Source organism: Folsomia candida, unplaced genomic scaffold (genome assembly GCF_002217175.1).
Source record: "Folsomia candida strain VU population unplaced genomic scaffold, ASM221717v1 Fcan01_Sc017, whole genome shotgun sequence".
Classification (NCBI taxonomy): domain Eukaryota; kingdom Metazoa; phylum Arthropoda; class Collembola; order Entomobryomorpha; family Isotomidae; genus Folsomia; species Folsomia candida.
Genome location: NW_019091209.1, coordinates 243,904 through 262,173, shown reverse-complemented (window position 1 = coordinate 262,173; position 18,270 = coordinate 243,904). Strand labels below are relative to the sequence as shown.

Below are 18,270 nucleotides of genomic sequence, written 5' to 3'. Positions count from 1 at the left end.
ATCTATTGCCACCTTTCAGTTATTTGTGTGCACGTGTTTTGTATGTGTCAGAGTTATCTTTTAGTGTTATCTATTGCTAGCTTTCACCTGTATGCACGTGTCATTTATGGAAGTCGTGTGTGTGATAGGTTTGTAACGGAGTAGATTTCGGGTAAGGTGGCTTCTTTTTTTTAACGGGGTGTGTATATATATTTCGGGGAAATGTAGATCTATGAATTTACGAAGTTGGTTGGTTGGTTGGGTAAAAGATGATAAGCAAAATTGGCAAAAATGTGGAAGCGTTGGTCGCGTGATCTTCTTCAGCCCGAAAAATGTTTAGTAACCAAAGGAATAAAGGTTACTTAAGGGGTCGATATAGTTTTAAGAAATTGTAGGAATTTTTCAATTCGGAAACTATAAAACATGGAGTTTCAAAGAATCAAAAATGTGGAAGCGATCTTCAGCCCGAAAAATGTTTAATAAGCGAAGGAATAACGGTTACTTAAAGAGTCGACATAATTTTAAAAAATTGTAGGACTTTTTCAATTCGGAAACTATAAAAAATTGAGTTTAAAAGAATTTGCAATTTACTCAATCTCCCCTAAAATTGCAAAAAATTGTGCAGAAAAAGGTAGACTTTCACCGTGACAGGTTTCTTTCTGCTATGTCTCAATCTTGTCAGTGGTACGTACTTTTTACTGAACGTGTGCTTTCTCCCCTGAGTAAATTAATTCTTTCTCGAAATGCCTCAATTTTAAGGCTATTTTCTTCTGGAGTAAAATGTATACGCGAATTTTCAAACATGTACGCGAAAAATACGCAAAAAATTACGCAACACAACTGTAAGTTACATTTTCTCCATGACAGCTTTCCTTCGCCCATTCCTCGATCGGGTCAGTATTACGTTCTTTTGCTTGCCCGTATGCTTTCTCCCCCGGGAGAAGTAATTTTTTCTCTAAATTCGCCAGACTTAATGCTCTTTTCTTGTCTTAAATACGCGATCACATAATTTGCAAATATGTACTTTATACTACATCGCAAAAAAATGCGCAAAAAATTACGCATCAAAACCGTCAGACATACTTCCACGACAGGTTTCCTTCGCCCATGTCTCGATCAGTTCAGTAGTACGTAGTTTCCATTATCCGTGTACTTTCTCCCTTAGAAAAACTAATTGTTCCTCATTTTTTATTTATTTTAAGGCTACTTTCTCCTCGCAAATACACTATAGTAGAATTTGCAAATACCCCATTGCAAAAAAATACGCAAAAAACTTGTAATGCACACTTTCACCTTTTTCTGCCATGTCAGAAATACGCACTTTTCATTGTCCGTATACATACTTTCTCCCCTCGAAAAACTAATTTTTCTTCAAAATTTCGCAATCCTAAAGCTCTTTTCTTCCCTTAAATACACAATCGCAGAATTTGCAAATACCCCATCGCAAAAAAACACGCAAAAAACTTGTAATGCGCACTTTCACCTTTTCCTGCCATGTCAGCAGTACGCACTTTTCATTATCCGTGTACTTTCTCCCCTCGAAAAACTAATTTTTCCTCAAAATTTCGCAATCCTAAGGCTCTTTTCTTCCCTTAAATACACAATCGCAGAATTTGCAAATACCCCATTGCAAAAAAAAAACTACGCTAAAAAAAGCTTAAAAGGTACACTACTACTTTCACCATGCCAGCTTTCTCTCCTCTCTCGCTTTCTCCTCGTCGCTCGCTTTCTCCTTGTTTGAACAGAGTGAGATGAAAGTCAGATGAAGCGGAGTCATCTTTTCCTAATTCAAACAGTTTCTCGCCATCATTGCAATTTAGCACTTTCCTAATATGAGAATAGTTTTGGGGCATTATTTCCGTAGAGAAATGATCTTTCTTCTTCTTCTCCGACAACTATTTAGTTAGGCAGGCAAGCCCATTGTTTTACAGAGATGGTGATCAGGCTGGGGGGAAGCAGTGGCCGCGGAAGGGTGAGGGGACAGAGGGACAATGTTCCAGGGTAATTGTATCTCCGATCTTATATAAACCCCTCGCCTATCCTACAATATTTAGGTCGTCAAATGTCCCCAAGGCTTCCGAGGCCACTGAATCACCCTTCGTCTTTTAGCCAAGTCCTCTTCTCAGTGGCCGCGGAAGGGTGGGGACAGAGGGGCAATTTCCCCATGGTTTTTCGATGTCCCCAGCATCTCCCCACCTTATATAAACCCGTCCCTCCCCTATCCTACAATATTAATGCCCCCACATGTCCCCACAGCTTCCGCGGCCACTAAGTATCCATACGTAAAGGGAGGATTCACAGTGGCCGCGGAAGCGAGGACACAGGGACAATGCTCCCACGGTTATTCAATGACCACATCACCTGTCCATCTTACATAAACCCTTCCTTCCCCCATCTTATAATGTAAACGTCCCCCGATGCCCTCCAGGCCTTCCGCGGCCACTGACTGAGGGATGATAACCTATAGACTCGTAATCAGCTCTTGTTCTCGGCTCCTGTGCTACTTTCGCAAGTTGAGACAGGCAGTGAAAGCAACTTATTTAACATGCCAACCAACCAGTCCCCGTCAGCCTGGAACAGTTCGACTTAGTTGATGAGAACTGTAAGAATCGTGGGCAAGTAGGAATTTTTTGAAGACGAGGCATTTATTCATGCATAACCCGAGTAGAAAGCACGGTGTAAAATTCTGCAGGAATCAACAAAACTTGAGATGCATATGGCAGCTTGCATAATTTTTTGCATAATTATGCATAAAATTCCTATACGTTTTATTCTGCGGAACGGTATGTGAATATTTAAGGCATCGGGAATCCCTTTCTGCATAAAAATCCGCCACGTATTTAGCTAACAGTAGAAATTACTACGTTGAATTATGCAAAAAGCTCGATATCATATCCTGCATAATCCTCCATAAAATTTCTTATTCTGCAATGCTTAATCTTTTCTGCATAAATCACTCTTAAAATTTTTTTCCACAAAAGTCGTACAAAATTAACTTTCTGTCAAAAATTTTTCTATAAGAAATCCGCTCAAATTTTTACTCGGGTAACTTTCTCCGAATTAAACGCAACCCTTGGAGTTACACCGAAATTTCAAAAATATTAGTATAACTAAAATTTATCCCCCCCAAGAAAAATCTCGGGTTGAACATGCCCCGTACTCCAACCCCGTCAAAACTATACCCATTTTCCTTCCAGCATAATTTAAGATATGGGAATTAATCTAAAATCAACCATATTTTGTACAACGAATCTCACCAACCAAGTTGAAGAAAACAGTTGAAAGTTTTCCCCAAATTGTCATCCACAGTCGACCCGGCTAAATTTCCCAAAGATTTCCGTAAACAAAATATCCCCCATTCATACGTTCAAATTGCTCATCCATAACTGGGAACAAGCCACTCCATTTAAACGATCCCGCGCTCCCATCCTGTCAAAACTATACCCATTTTCCTTCCGGGATAATTTAAGAGATAGGAATTAATAATAATTAAGCAAAACTATGGTTAGTATTTTTTAATTAGGAACTTTTTCTATAAGACAGGCATACAAAAAAGGGTATAATTTTAATACACAGATGACAGCTCATCACCCAAGTTTAAAAAAAAACACTTGAAATTTTGCCCCAAATACGAATTAATTGTCATCACTGGCGGCGAAACCGGGGGGACAGGGGGGACATTGTCCCCCCAGAAATTCAGAAAAATCCTATCTTGCGAATGTTAATCAGCCCCTTTTCCCCCTATCTCACAATGTTAATGTCCCCACGAGTCCCCCCAACTTCCGCCGCCACTGATTGTCATCAACGGAATATTATATGGTTGGTATTTTATAATTAGGACCTTTTTTTATGTAATAGAGACATACAAAAAAGGCTCTAATTTTAATGCACAGACCATAACCCATCAAAAAAGAGACTTTAAATCTCGCCCCAAATTGTCATCCACAGTCAAGTCAAATTCGCAGCCAAATTCGCAAAGATTTCCGTAAACAAGCCCAACCAACCATGGGTTTAAATTGCCCATCCAAAACTGTTGGGAACAAATCAGTCCATCCATTTAAACGATTCTCTATCCTCCAAAATAAACCCATGAAAGGAAGTAGGTCACCCGAAATACACTATTTAACGGGCGGCGAAACTCGGTTTGTTTTCCATTTTCGGGGAATGAATGAATACCCATCAAACTGACAGCCCAGTCTCCGTAATCTCTGCGGTTTCAATAGACTCCAAAAAGTCGTCATCTCCAAAACACCACAGCCTCTGTCCACAAATAACCTAAAACCACCATCACCATCACCACCACCGCCAATCATTTCGACCCCGACGGAAAAAAATATTCTTGGCCCCGGACAAAAAAATGACCCAATTCGTGCAATCATTTGGTGACTGTAAAATATCTATGTAAATTTTTTAAACAAACTAAAGTATAAACTTTGGCTCATATTTTAAAGAAAATTAGATTACAACTTTTGTAAAGTTACTAATGGCAAGATCAAGGGCGACGTTTTACTTTGTACAAGTTTGCAAAATTTTACGGCACGGATTTTACAAAATTAACGTGAATTGCCTCATTAAATTCAACAGATACTGGTCAAATAATGGACACTTACAATGAAACTTTCTTTCAAGCTATTTATACCGGGATTGTGTAACGAGTTATATTAAAAAGTAAAGCCAAACATTAGAAATCCCAGCGTAGCTTGAGAAATGATTCCATTGTAAGTTAATTTTTAAATATTGAAATATTTTGAAATTTTGAAACGTAATTTTTGTGAAATATATGGTCTCTAGGATTTCTGTGATTATGTCGAAAAATAGAACAACTTTCTTTAATACACACTTTAAATTAGGACCAGCTGCATATTCGGCTCAAAATTCTGAGCATTTTCACACTATAAATTATTTTTAACGGAAAAATCTCAAAGGTAAAATTTCCCACGAAGTGAAAACACGTATCATGTCCAGGATGGGGGCATTATTTGACCGCAATGTTTCTGCGTGGGTGTAGTCTTCTCAGGGGGGTTGGCAATTATGCATGTGCACCGGATCTCTCTCTCTTTCTATTTATGAGTAGTGTGATGTGATGTTCATGGGATGACCACGCCAATTGTGTGGGTGGGTGTACTGTATATCAGTGGCCGCGGAAGGGTGAGGGGACAGAGGGACCATGCCCCCACGGTTGTTCGATGTCCGCATCATCTTCCCATCTTATACAAACCCGTCCCTCCCCTTATTCTATAATGTTAATGTCCCCCGATGTCCCCACGGCTTCCGCAGCCACTGGGAAAATGCAGGCTACTCAATTGTGTAAGCATTGTGCACAGACCGTGGAAGCTTGAGGGGACAGAGGGACAATGCCCCCACGGTTGTTCGATGTCCGCATCTTATATAAACCCGGTCCTCCCCTATTCTATAATGTTAATGTCCCCCGATGTCCTACGGCTTCCGCGGCCACTGACTGCACGAACGTACATATTTACCTTATACCACACACTTGTGTACATTCGTACGTAAGTACACGTGGTTTGGTTAGTTGGTTGGTGGCATGCTATTTGCGGCCGTCGTGGTTTGCTTCCAGCCACAAATTGTCCCTCAGAGACGCATACATTCATCTTGCCCGTCGCATATCACCTGCACTTTCACCGGGTCGCTGCTTTCCCCGTAAAAATAAGTAAGTTCGGAGACGACCCAGGCTAAAATTCGGGTCCAAAGAATAAATGCGATTCTTATTTACAATATGATACAAGGGAGGTCTCACAGAGGTTGCGATCCGATTTTGGGCAAACTTGACTCAATCGATGAGAGATTTAATTAGGATGAAATTTGAGAAAGACACGATCTCCTAATGGGCACGTTTGGCCGAAATATTTGCATCCGAAGAGGAAAAATGTGCGCTAAATGTAGAAAGTGCAAAATTTGTAGAATTTTGGGTGTGTTTTTTTGCTCTTCGGATGTCAATTTCTCTGCAAAAACCTTGAATTTTTATTTATAATGGAGGTCTCCTAGCGGATGCTCCCAGATTTTTGCCAAAATTAGTATCAATCGATCACGAATTTGATTAGTACGAAATTTGAAAAGATATGACCTCATAATGGGCATATTTTGCCGAGATATTTGCATCCAAAAAGGAAAAAAACACGCCCTAAACTCTCCAAATTTTACAAATTCGAAATTTCTCCTCTTCGGATGCAAACATCTCGGCTAAAAGTGCCCATTGGGAGATCGCGTCCTTCGCAAATTTCAAACTAATCAAATTTCCCATCGATTTACACTACTTTCTCCAAAAATCATAGAGCATCCACTGGCCTACCTCCCTTGTTCGTTATGATATACGTAAGTAACACACGAAATGAATACAAACTTGACGTCCCGCATTGTTCTTGGTCTCTTTGGAACATAAATTCTAAAATTTTACCCACAATAAAGGCCGCATCGCAGACCCACTCACCCGAAGAAGACGACGAGGACGTCTTCGTATTAATAGAATTCGCTTTCTTTTGTGTAATTCGCAAAAGTACAATGGCGCTTTTCTCTGCAAAAGTAATACGTAATTTCCTGTCGAGATGTATTCATGCACATTCGTCCTTCTACTTCTAATTTGCGACAGGTATGTACAAAAAGTGGGGACGGATTTGAAATTTGATGAAGGGATAGTGAAATTTGAACGAATTTTGGTATTTTTTGTGTAGCTAATGTGCACAATTTGGCGGATTTCAAGTACTGCTTTCTCCTCAAAGGAATAGAAAGAGGAGGGATAATACAAAATTTTACAAAATTTTGGCGAATTTTGTATGGTTTTTTTGAAACCTAATAACGAGATTACAATTCGTGACGACAATTTGAACGAATTTCGTATTTTTTGAGGTCCATGTACATAACTTGGCGGATTTCAATTACTACTTTCTCCGAAACAGAAATAGGAGAAAGTTTTAAAGGAGAAAATTTTCCAAAATTTTCCAAAATTTTTGCTCTACTTAGAAATTTAATGAAGGGATAGTGCAATTTAGGCGATTTTTATATTTTTTTGCATAATTTGGCAGATTTCAATTACTCCTTTCTGTGCAAATATAATACATAATTTCCTGTCGAGCTATATTCATGTACTCGTCGGCCTTCTCCTAATTTGCGACAGGTACATAAAATTGGGGACGGATTTGAAATTTGATGACGTGCAAGGTAGGTAGATAGCGCAATTTGGGCGAATTTCGTATTTTATTTTGCGGCCCATGTAATTTGCAGAAATTCAATTACTACTTTCTCCTCCCAGGCAAATAAAAGGCGGGATATTGCAAAAATTTTGTACCAATTTGAACCTTGATGACGAGATAGTGCAATTTAGACGAATTTTGCAGGTTTTTTTTTTGCGGCAAATGTAAATTGTCGGATTTCAATTGATACTTTCTTCTCCAAGCCATATGTATATGGAAAAAGGCGAAATATTGCAAAATTAGTGCACCGATTTAAAGTCATGTGACGGGATATTGCAATTTTTATGAATTATAGTTTATGGTTCATGTACATGTGTAATTTGTCGATTTTCAAGTACTACTTTCTCCTTAAAGGAATAGAAAAAAGGCGGGATATTGCAAAATTTTGTATACGCGAAATTATTATTTTTTCACTCACATATGTAATTTACAAGATTTCAATTGCTACTTTCTTCTTTATACATATTTCAAAAGGACGACATATTACAAAATTTTTAGATACCAGATTATTATCTTTTTCGGTCCACGTACATAAGTCTTTACATTTAGGATTTAAATATTTCAGTATAGTTTAGTACTTTTATGCTTGAACGCATTGAAAAAGGCGTCATATTGCAAAATTTGGGTATCTTTGTCTGGATATTGCAATTTTGACGGATTATTTCTTCATGGCCCACGTGCATCTGTAATTTGCAACACATTTCAATTACCACTTTCTCCTTTATAAGGAAAAAAAAGAAGAGATCTTGCAAAGTTCGTAAGTACGAAATTATTTTTGTGCAGCCCACGTGCACAAATAAATATATATTTTTTTGTGATTTCAATTTCAACTTTCTCTTCTTAACCATACAAAAAACACGAAATATTACAAAATTTATATACAAAAAATATTATTATCTTTTGCAGCCCACGTACAATCATCTGCAATTCCCCAGATTTCAATTACTACTTTCTCCTCCTTTAAATAAATATACGGGTGAAGTGAAAGTTGGTGAAAGTGGGTGGAAAAAGGGAGAAAGGAAAAAAATAGGGCATCACATTTATTTATGGTTCCTTTGGCCAATCATCTTCTCGAGTGGCGGGGACAATAATGTCATCAAAATGAGTCCCCAGCCAGACAAAAGGAGAGAAAGGTCCCCCTTTCCAGAAATGGAAGAAAATTCGATTCCACTTTCACCACGGTTATTATTTTTGGGTCATTTTTTGAAAAATGAGAGCAAAGAAAGCTCGTTGAAAATTCGATTCCACTTTCACCATGGGGAAATCTACCTTTATTTTGCGAAGAATGATTCCATTCGAAAAGAAATTGAGGGAAGCGTTTCTCCGATTTCGGATCAAGTTTAATTTAATATATAAATGTGGGAATAAATACATTTATTTCGGGTGAAAGTAAGGAACCACTTGGAAGAAATAGGGGAAGAAAATAGTGGTTTCTTACAGGAGAATATTTTGACCTGGGAGAAATGCAGGGCGCAAGAAACTGCGCCCCGCCGCTATACTTCATTAGGCGCGTGTCGCATGTTTTTTTTACACTTTCTAGCACCTCGCATTTCTTGCGTTGCTTACTTTCTAGTGCAAAAAATTTAGCAAACTCGCAAGAAATGAAACATTGACCTTTGTGCTGTACATAAATTTCTGAACATTTATTTCCGAATTCGTATAATCCAGGCATCTATAATGTTACCTTCTAGTGCAAGAAATTTAGCAAACCCGCAAGAAACTAAAAACTGAATTTTGTGCCGTACATAAATTTCCGAACAGTTATTATCGAATTCGGACAATTTAGGCATTTATGACATATTTATTTTCCATCTACTTAAATCTTTAAGGCCAATTTTACAACAAAATATACCCAAGTAAATCTGGGATTTAGCCATTTCTTTCAAGAATAAGATTTGAAATTATTGCAAAATTTTCGCACTTTCTCTCCAACCAGAAACAAATGAACTATACGCTTTTATAGGTAAATAATTTTGCAAAATGAGCCATTTCTCATGAAATAAGAAGAACAACGAAGATTCTGACTGACGGTCATTCATTTCATTCCCTATTTTTCTACATTCTTCTTCTTCTCCTCCTCCTCTTCCTCCTACGTCTTCAGTGGCCGCGGAAGCTAGACGGGACATCGTTCCTCTGTCCCCACGGTTGTTCGATGTCCGTATCATCTCCCCATCTTATACAAACCCGGCCCTCCCCTATCCTACAATTTTAACGTCCCCACATTTCCCCACACCTTCCACGGCCACTGTTCCCCTTCTCCTTATGGACGACCCGATTTCCTGAATAATGAAAAAGGCAGGGAGCAGACTTATGAATAATTACACACTTTTCCTGACTGAATGCATATTAAGTATTATTGACTCCACCTCTGCTCTGCGTCACTTTTAGATATATTAAATTCCACTAAAATCTATTCATCGATCCGACACCCTTAAAAATCCGGGAACAAAATTGGGAAGAGAATTTTTTGGCGTAAATAATTTTCAAATTCAACATCATAAATTTATCTTAATAATACATCAGAGTGATTATCGTGCCCAGTAAATTCGTGCATAAAAGGCACAGTGGAAATATAAAGGATAATTTATCCTTAAAATTCTGCGGAGAAATTCACCAAACTTGTTTTTACTAAAAAAACAATTTACGCATTCACAATTTCCACATTTTTAAGTGTGTTCGTCTAGATAACAAAATCATGTAATAAATAATCAAGTGAAATTTAGACGAATTTCTCACCTGCAGTCAGTCACCGCTTGTCGAGATACAGTCCGACGACGACGATACGGATACAGTCTGTGACACGTAGACTCTGTGTCATAATGCACGTACGTCTACCTGTCCCTCCAAATTTGTCACCTTAATTTGTATGATATTTTATGCAGAATTATGCAAAAAGCTCTGCAGTCAAATGGATTCTTTTATTTGCATAAACTTTTAGGCATTTAAATAAAAATTTAGGCATGCAGAAATTATGCACAAAAATCGACCAATTTTACGGACAATAATTTCCCAAAAATTTCGACATTTTTAAGTGTGCACCTGCACTACAATCTTACCGATATCAAAAACCTTAATAAATAATCAAGCCAAATTGATACGAGTTTCTCAGCTGCACACAATTCTCTTGTCTCAACCGAGAAGACTGTCATTCAGTCACGGCGTGTCGAAATAAGTCGGACGGACACTGTCTGTCGTGTCATAATGTTCGTATACGTCTACGTCTACCTGGCCCACCAAATTTGTCACTTTGATCCGCAGTTTATGAAATATTATGCTTAAAATTCTGTGCAGAAACGGATCACGATCTGCATACTTATTATGCATAACAGTCTATGTAAATCCCTTTATACATAAAAAATTATGCATAAACTGCACAGGATATTTGCATAAAATTCTGTACAGTTATGGACCAATTTTCGGCTACTCAATTTTGCTCAATAATTTCCATTTTCCTCGATAATTTCCCAAAAAACGATCTTTACCCACACTAAAAACGTCCACATTTTTAGGTTTCGCACCTGCAATACCGTCGTACCGATATCAAAAACCTGTAATAAATAATCAAGCGAAATTGATACGAATTTCTCACCTGCACACAATTCTCTTGTCTCAACCGAGAGAAGACTATCATTCAGTCACGGCGTGTCGAAATAGGTCGGACGGACCCTGTCTGTCGTGTCATATAGCTGGCCCAGCAAATTTGTCACTTTCTCTTCTCCTTTGTCTCTCACAGGAGCGTCTCGGCGGGATCGCAACCTTTGGACTTTCCTCTTTTCCACACGGACGACCCGGCTGCCGATATTTTTCTGCCCGACAACAAACTGGGTTTGACACGGTGACACGATGGGGGTTAATCAATCCGCCAAGAGGAAACATCACGTCAAGGAGGGCGAGGAAGGTGAGAAACACGGTTTTTTGTTATTTTATATTGCATCCAGGGTTTGCAAAAGCATGGAAAATCACGTGATTTTATGTGAAATACATCTGTGATGATGCCGCAAAATGGACAAACTTTCAAGGTTAAAGACATTTTTTTAACTTTCTTTAACTAAGGGAGGCATGAAACTTGATTGGCAAGGAAGAAAATCTGACTTGGGAAAATTTACGAGAATTTGAAGGATTTACGAATACCGTCGTGATAGATTAAAAGCACAACTTTCAATGTTATGACCAACTGTGAAATATGTGATTTGTGACTACACATTCTGCAAAAATTGGCACTTTTTTGTAAATACGAGTTTCGGATTAAGATGTTAGGATTCAGCACAAAATTCTGTGCATTTTCATACCCGTTTTTTGAACAATTTTCACCTGTAAGATACAAGTCTCATGTAACCTCGACTTTGTCCTAATCGGGGCAAGTCGGATAGAAAAATGGTCAGAATTTCGGGCTGAATCCAAATATCTAGTTGGTTTCGGCTTAAAATGTATTTTAACCAAGTTGTCTCACTTTCTCCACAATAATATCACAGAAATCACAATTCGCGAAAAAATTGAGGGGTTGTGAAAATCACGCTTACTGGGATTATCACAGTTCAAACCCTGTCGAATTCCGGCTGGATTCCTTTATTTATTTGCTAACCTCTGGCAGAAGGAGAAATGTCCACCTGAAGGCGACCCTTTTGAATTATTTACGTCCATCTTCTTCTCCTTTTCCTTATCCGTCAGCATCCCAGCCGGCTTCATTTCTCCTGAAAAACACCTCCATTTCACAGAGGAGAAAAACCTATTACGCAATTTTACCAGATATTTCATCCCATTCTCAGAACGAGGGAGACTTGTTCACATTCGTTTAACAAAGTTTTTAAACGTTTTCGCAACTCACAAAGGAGTTTTCCCAGAGTATGCTGTCCAGTTTTGAGAATTCAAAATTAGTTTTAATCGCAAATTTCATTAATATTAAATTTGCACGTTTGGCGGAGATATTTGCATCCGAAGAGGAAAAAACGCGCACTAAACTCGACAAGTTTTACGCTTTCCAAATTTACTGCGCGTTTTTTCCTCTTCAAATACAAATATCTCCGCCAAACGTACCTATTGGGAGATCGCGTCTTTCGCAATTTACATGATAATTAAATTTGCAATCCATTGAGACCAATTTTATCAAAATCGGAGAGCATACGCTATAAGAACTCCCTTGTTAATTCAAAATTTTGCCCCATTTTCTATTTTGGACACTTTTGCACGTCCAAAATTCAATATCAAAAACTGGTTAAAACCCGATTTTGGACATTTGTTTAAGTTAAAACCACTATATACAAATCCCTGATTACCAAATCATACCTACTTAAATTGTTCCTAAATTTAGAAACTTTCCTAATCACGCATCCGACAACAAATTTACTGCGGAGTAAATAAATACATAGGTAAATCGGGTAACAATTACGTCCCCAACTTTGTTCTACTTCATCCCATCCCCGTAATTAAGAAACGTGCTACTTTTGTCTCTTTTCCTATCATTTCATCCTCAATAACACACATTTTCATCTCTCTCCCTGCCCACTTTGCTGGATGACTGCACATACACTGCCAACCAGCAGTGGCCGCGGAAGCCGTGGGGGACGTTAAAATTGTAGGATGAAGGGGAGGCCCGGGTTTATATAAGATGGGGAGATGATAGAACAACCGTGGGGACATTGTTTCCCCTCTGTCCCCTCACCCTTCCGCGGTCACTGAATTTGATAATTGTATAGGGTGGGCCTACGAGAAGGAGTATGATATTCAGTGGCCGCGGAAGCCGTGGGGACATCGGGGGACGTTAACATAAGATGAATAAGATGGGCGACATCGAACACCCGTGGGGACATTGTTTCCCCTCTGTCCCCTCCAGCTTCCGCGGCCACTGTCAACCAAAACCACTATCTCGATCATATTCGCAATTATTTTCATGCTTAAATTACTTCCTAAATTCCTAAGTTCCTAAGTTCCTAAGTTTTTTTTGCGAAGTGACTACATACACACATCACTAGAATTTCGTAAATAATTTTCCAAGCCAATTTTTTTTGCAAAAGTGGACCCTATAATATTGGGGATATTCATGACAACAGTTTTTTGCAAAGTATACCTATTAAAGTGCGCTAATAATTTTTAAGCATATTCTTTCCCCGAGTACATTAAGGGTATTCATTAAGCTGTATTTTTTTCTAAGAAAATACTACCCCTGAGGATGCTTTAGTTGCTTAAAAATTTTAACAAATAGTTTAAAAAATATGAAAATTTACAATTAATTTGCAAAAAAAAATATTTCCATGCGAACATGAATACCCCAAATATTAATTTTTCCAACTTTTTAGAAAACAATCCTTTAAAAAATCTCTTAAACAAAATTCCCCCGACTCCCCCCCCCCAAAAAAAATATTGCCAAACATGAATACCCCTAATACATCCTCACCTCACCTTTTCCAACTCCCACGACCTTTATTACAAAATACATCATCCTCGTCCTCATTATTGATTTATATTTACATACATTTTATTTATTTCATCGCGCCAACTTTTAAGCCATGTACAGACATGAGCCGAGTCGTTTAGGCATTTACATAAATATAATCGCATTAATAATGGCGAAACCTCTTGCCAAAATGAAAACCGCTACTCTCCTCTTAAAGGAAAGAAACTAAGTTATCATCCCTCCCAGTCAGTGGCCGCGGAAGCCGTGGGGGGACATCGGGGGCCATTAATATTGTAGGGTGGAGGAAAGAATCGGGTTTTTATAAGATATAGAGACCGAACAACCTTGGGGAAATTGCCCCTCTGTCCCCTCAGGCTTCCGCGGCCACTGATCCTGGAGGATGATGCGGAGGACGTGTAATTCTTCACCTCGCGCACGAAATGAAGTTTGCATAACTATGTAAAAACACGGATCACATCATAATTCCTTCCTATCTGCGGGCACAATTTCGTTATTATGGCCGACTTCCTGCTGCGTTTCAGGGGCCGCGGAAGGGTGTCTCCGCCATATTCAATTTTTTTAAGTATCCCGCCAATTTTAAAAAAAGTCGGTCTACCTTCTAAATCTTGAATTTCCCCAAACAATAATTTTAAAAAGTCTTTTACCTTCTAAATCTTGAATTGTAGGAAAGGTCCCCCGCCGCATTTGCTTATCAGCGGTGGCTGGACTATTCCCATAAATTGTTTTCGGATCCCGCCAAAAGTTCGTTATCTACTTAATCTTACATTCCCCCAAATCCCCTCAGCTTATGTAATGTATTTAATAAGTGATACTCATAAATCAATGAAGTACACTCAGAGCAAAATCGCTAAACGCGGTGTCTATATATGACCTCACCGGTTTGGTAGCGATTTGCTACAGAGTTGTAGTAAATATGTTACTATGTTCTAGTATTTCCCTACCGCGCTGTTACGGTGAGACAAAATGTGGGAGCAAATTTACTACAATTTCGTAGCAAATCGCTACCAAACCGGTGAGGTCATATATAGACACCGCCCGGTAGCAAATTTGCTTACTTTTTGCTCTGAGTGTACGGTCAGAAATTTTAGAGAGATAAGATAACAGTCCTTGGAAAGACTTCCGCCAAAAAATTGGCCATATATACAAATACCTTGCCAAATTTACCACAAATTTGGCAAGCTTTTAGTTTCCTCCCTAGGTAAATCGTACCTAATTTGCATAAGTAAAATTTTAAAATTTTACATAAATTCATACCCCACGTGTTTCTTTACAGATATGAATTTATCTTAAACTTTAAAATTATAGATTTTACATCACGAAAAGACTAAAATGATAAAAAAGTATGTCACGGAAGACGTAAAATTATAAAATAATAGGTAAATTCATATAAAAAAACTTAAAATTTCAAAATTTTAGATAAACTCTCATTAGGCAAGAAGTACAATTTTAAAATTTAAAACATAATTAATATCTCTCAAAACATACAATTTTAAAATTTTAGACAAATCAATACTTTGAAAAATGTAAAATTTTAAAATTTAGACAAATCCATACTACGAAGAACGTAAAATTTTAAAATGTCATATAAATTCCTATCACCAAAAAACCTAAAATTTCAAAATTTAGATTTCATCTCTCCCACTAAAACCACTCCGATTATTATTATTCTTCTTAATTAATCAATTCGTCCGGGGTTTTGGGGATGCCATGACTGGAGTAATCCTGCCGGGCTGTCAATCCCACGAATTTGGCGTGAAATGGTCTCGTATAGAGTTTAGCAGGCTGGATGGGCTTAGGGATGAGAATCGAATCTCGCAAATCTATTTTCACGCCTCGTTGCCTGGTTCGCGTCCTGTTTTTCCTCCTCTGACAACAATTAGTCCTCAAATTGGATTGGATTGACAGTCCTTTGCTCCCATGCTTGGCTGCATCAAATACACAGGGTTTCGGTTTTTGCCAGTTTTGACGATTTCTTGCACTCGAAGCAAATCAATCCAAAAAATGCGAGGTGCAAGAAACTGGGAGAAAGTGCAAGAAATGTGCGCCATCTAGCCACACACCATATGAAATATTTGCAGTGGCAGGAAGGAGTTTCTTGCACCGTGCATTTCTTGCAGGGCCAATATTATAGATGCAAGAAACCATTTTTTCTTATGCATTTCTTGCACTGCAAAGCAAGCAAGGCAAGAAATGTGAACTGCACCAAATATGCCCCATCTGACCATCTGCAATACGAACTATTTACAGCTGTGGGGCGTATGTATGGGGTTTGTATTTTAAAAGTAGACCTTTTTTTGTATCCATTTCTTATGAAGCAAACGGTCTAATTATAAAACACAAATACACAAACCATAGTTTTTAGCGCCTTGCATTTCTCCCAGGTCAAAATATTCCCCTGCAAGAAACCACTTTTTTCCTTTATATATTGCACCTTGGTTCCTTACACGCGAAACACTACAAATTCCCTCCCCCCCCACGACCACTCGTCCCCCCAGGATGATTGAGTTCCCATAATTGTTATGTAAAGGAGAAAGCGAACCAGAGAGAGAAAGCCAACCAACTTTTTAAAGTGGGAAGGACAATTTGTTTTGTATTCTATTATTCCGCACGACTCGAATTCCTGGGAAAAGTTTGCATACATTTTTCCACGCCTGACTTCCCATCCTTCTTCTCCCCATCCATCCATGCATGCCCGGGTATTATCTGCATGCCCGGGTATTATCTGCATACCTGGGTGGGTTTATTGGTTCCGAATACATGACTACCCGGTCAGGCCAGGAGCTTGTTTAATTTATTACGCAGACAGAAAAAAGGTGGACGTTTTTTGATAAATGAGACATTCGATTTTGTTTGAGGGGAAATTGGTTGATTTTTTTATGATATAAATTTGGTTTTGGGAGGATTTTGGATTTTTTAAGTAAATTTGCGTGTTTTTGTAGCACATGTTGTTCAATTATGTTGTTTTGAATAAAAATAACTTTTTTTTTGATGAGATATTCGACGTTTTTTGAGGGGGAAATTGTTTGATTTTTTTGAGGAGGTTGGATTTTAGCATTTTCGATTTGTTGTCATGGTTTTGATTTTTTTTGTATTTTGTTTTTAAAGTATTTAATGTTTAATGTTTCTAAGTATTTAAATTTGGGCATTCTTTTGTCCCACATTTTGTCTGACACATTTCGACAAAATGCTTCCTGCAAGATTATTATTACCATGTAATTTTTCCTAGGATAGGTTTTTTTACCCTAAAAACCCAGGAATTTTCGCAACTTTAACACGCAATTTGCACCGCGTGAACGTATCCACTAACTACCACCACCACCCGTGTAAAACACTTACTCGCGAATTTTTTGCAAACTACCTCCAAATAATTTTTTGCAAACTACACATTTTAAGGTGAGAAGCTCCAACTTCAACTTTTCCCCAGAAACCCGGGTTACTCGCAAATTTATCGTGGTAGTTTTCGCCAACCTCACATTGACGTGAACACTACCACCACCACCAGATACCTACTTTAACCTGAGTTCCCTACATTTTCCCTATCCCCGAAAAAACCCGGATACTCTATCACTCGCAAAATTTGTCATTCGCAAACTATTACTTTCTCCACTTTGAGGTGAACACTACCACTACCAACAACTAATTTTTCGCAAACCACACATTTCAATCTGAATTCCCTACTTTTCCCCAAGAAAACCCGGGTTACTTGCAAAAAATTTGTCATTCGCAAACTATTACTTTCCCCAGTTTGACGTGAACCCTACAACGACGACCAATTTGACAAGAATCATCGTGTCTCTGAACATCGATCAATTCATCATCCTCACAACCTTATCGCTCTCACCACCACCCCTACCACCAATTTAATACTGATTCCTAAAAAATTTACAGTGCAATTTTTTGCAAACAATTTTCCCCACTTTGACATGAACACTAAGTTTTCGGAAACTACACATTTTAACATGAGAATCCCCCACATTTTACTGATACAACTTTCCCCGAAAAAGAAAAACCGGGTTACTCGCCAATTTTCCATTCGCAAATTACGCACATTTTCCCCACATTGACTTGAAAACTACCACCACCAACTAATTTTTCGCAAACTACATACTTTAATCTAAATTCCCAACATTTTCCGTACTCAACTTTCCCCCTGAAAAAAATCCGGGTTACTCGCAAATTTATTCCCAAATTTTTCCCACTTTGACTTGAGAACTACCACCACCACGAACTAATTTTTCGCAAACCACACATTTTAACCTGAATCCCCTACTTTCTCCCAACCCAACTTTCCCCGAATAAAAACCCGGGTTACTCGCAAAATTTGTCATTCGCAAACTATTTGACGTGAACACCACCACGACGACCAATTTGACAAGAATCATCGTGTCTCTACTCTCTCGTAGATAGGACATCGATCAATTCATCCTCCTCACAACCATATTGCTCTCTCACCACCACCGCGGACACAATAAGCATATTAGAGCAACATGCATGGATACGACTTCGTGGAGCGAGTCAGGGAAATTTGTGGCTTCCTTTTCTGCATGCCAACCCGGCCAAGATATTGATAAGCATCTCAAATTGACTCCCTCCTCGTGTAGGACACCGACTCACAAAAATCCTCTCCATCAACCCATGCACACGCTAATGTACATAAAATGCATCCTGCCT

The 18,270-nt window shown here is 38.4% G+C and overlaps 1 protein-coding gene across 1 annotated transcript in view; it reads left to right on the top strand.

Moving 5' to 3' along the window:
• Positions 1 to 18,270, top strand: part of LOC110856903 (serine/threonine-protein kinase 32A) — a 66,356-nt gene that overhangs the window by 416 nt on the left and 47,670 nt on the right. Inside the window, exon 2 of the mRNA XM_022105492.2 lies at positions 10,921 to 11,085. Within this exon, the coding sequence (XP_021961184.1) occupies positions 11,031 to 11,085 (55 nt within the window). The 5' untranslated portion in view covers positions 10,921 to 11,030. The remainder of the gene's footprint in view (positions 1 to 10,920; positions 11,086 to 18,270) is intronic.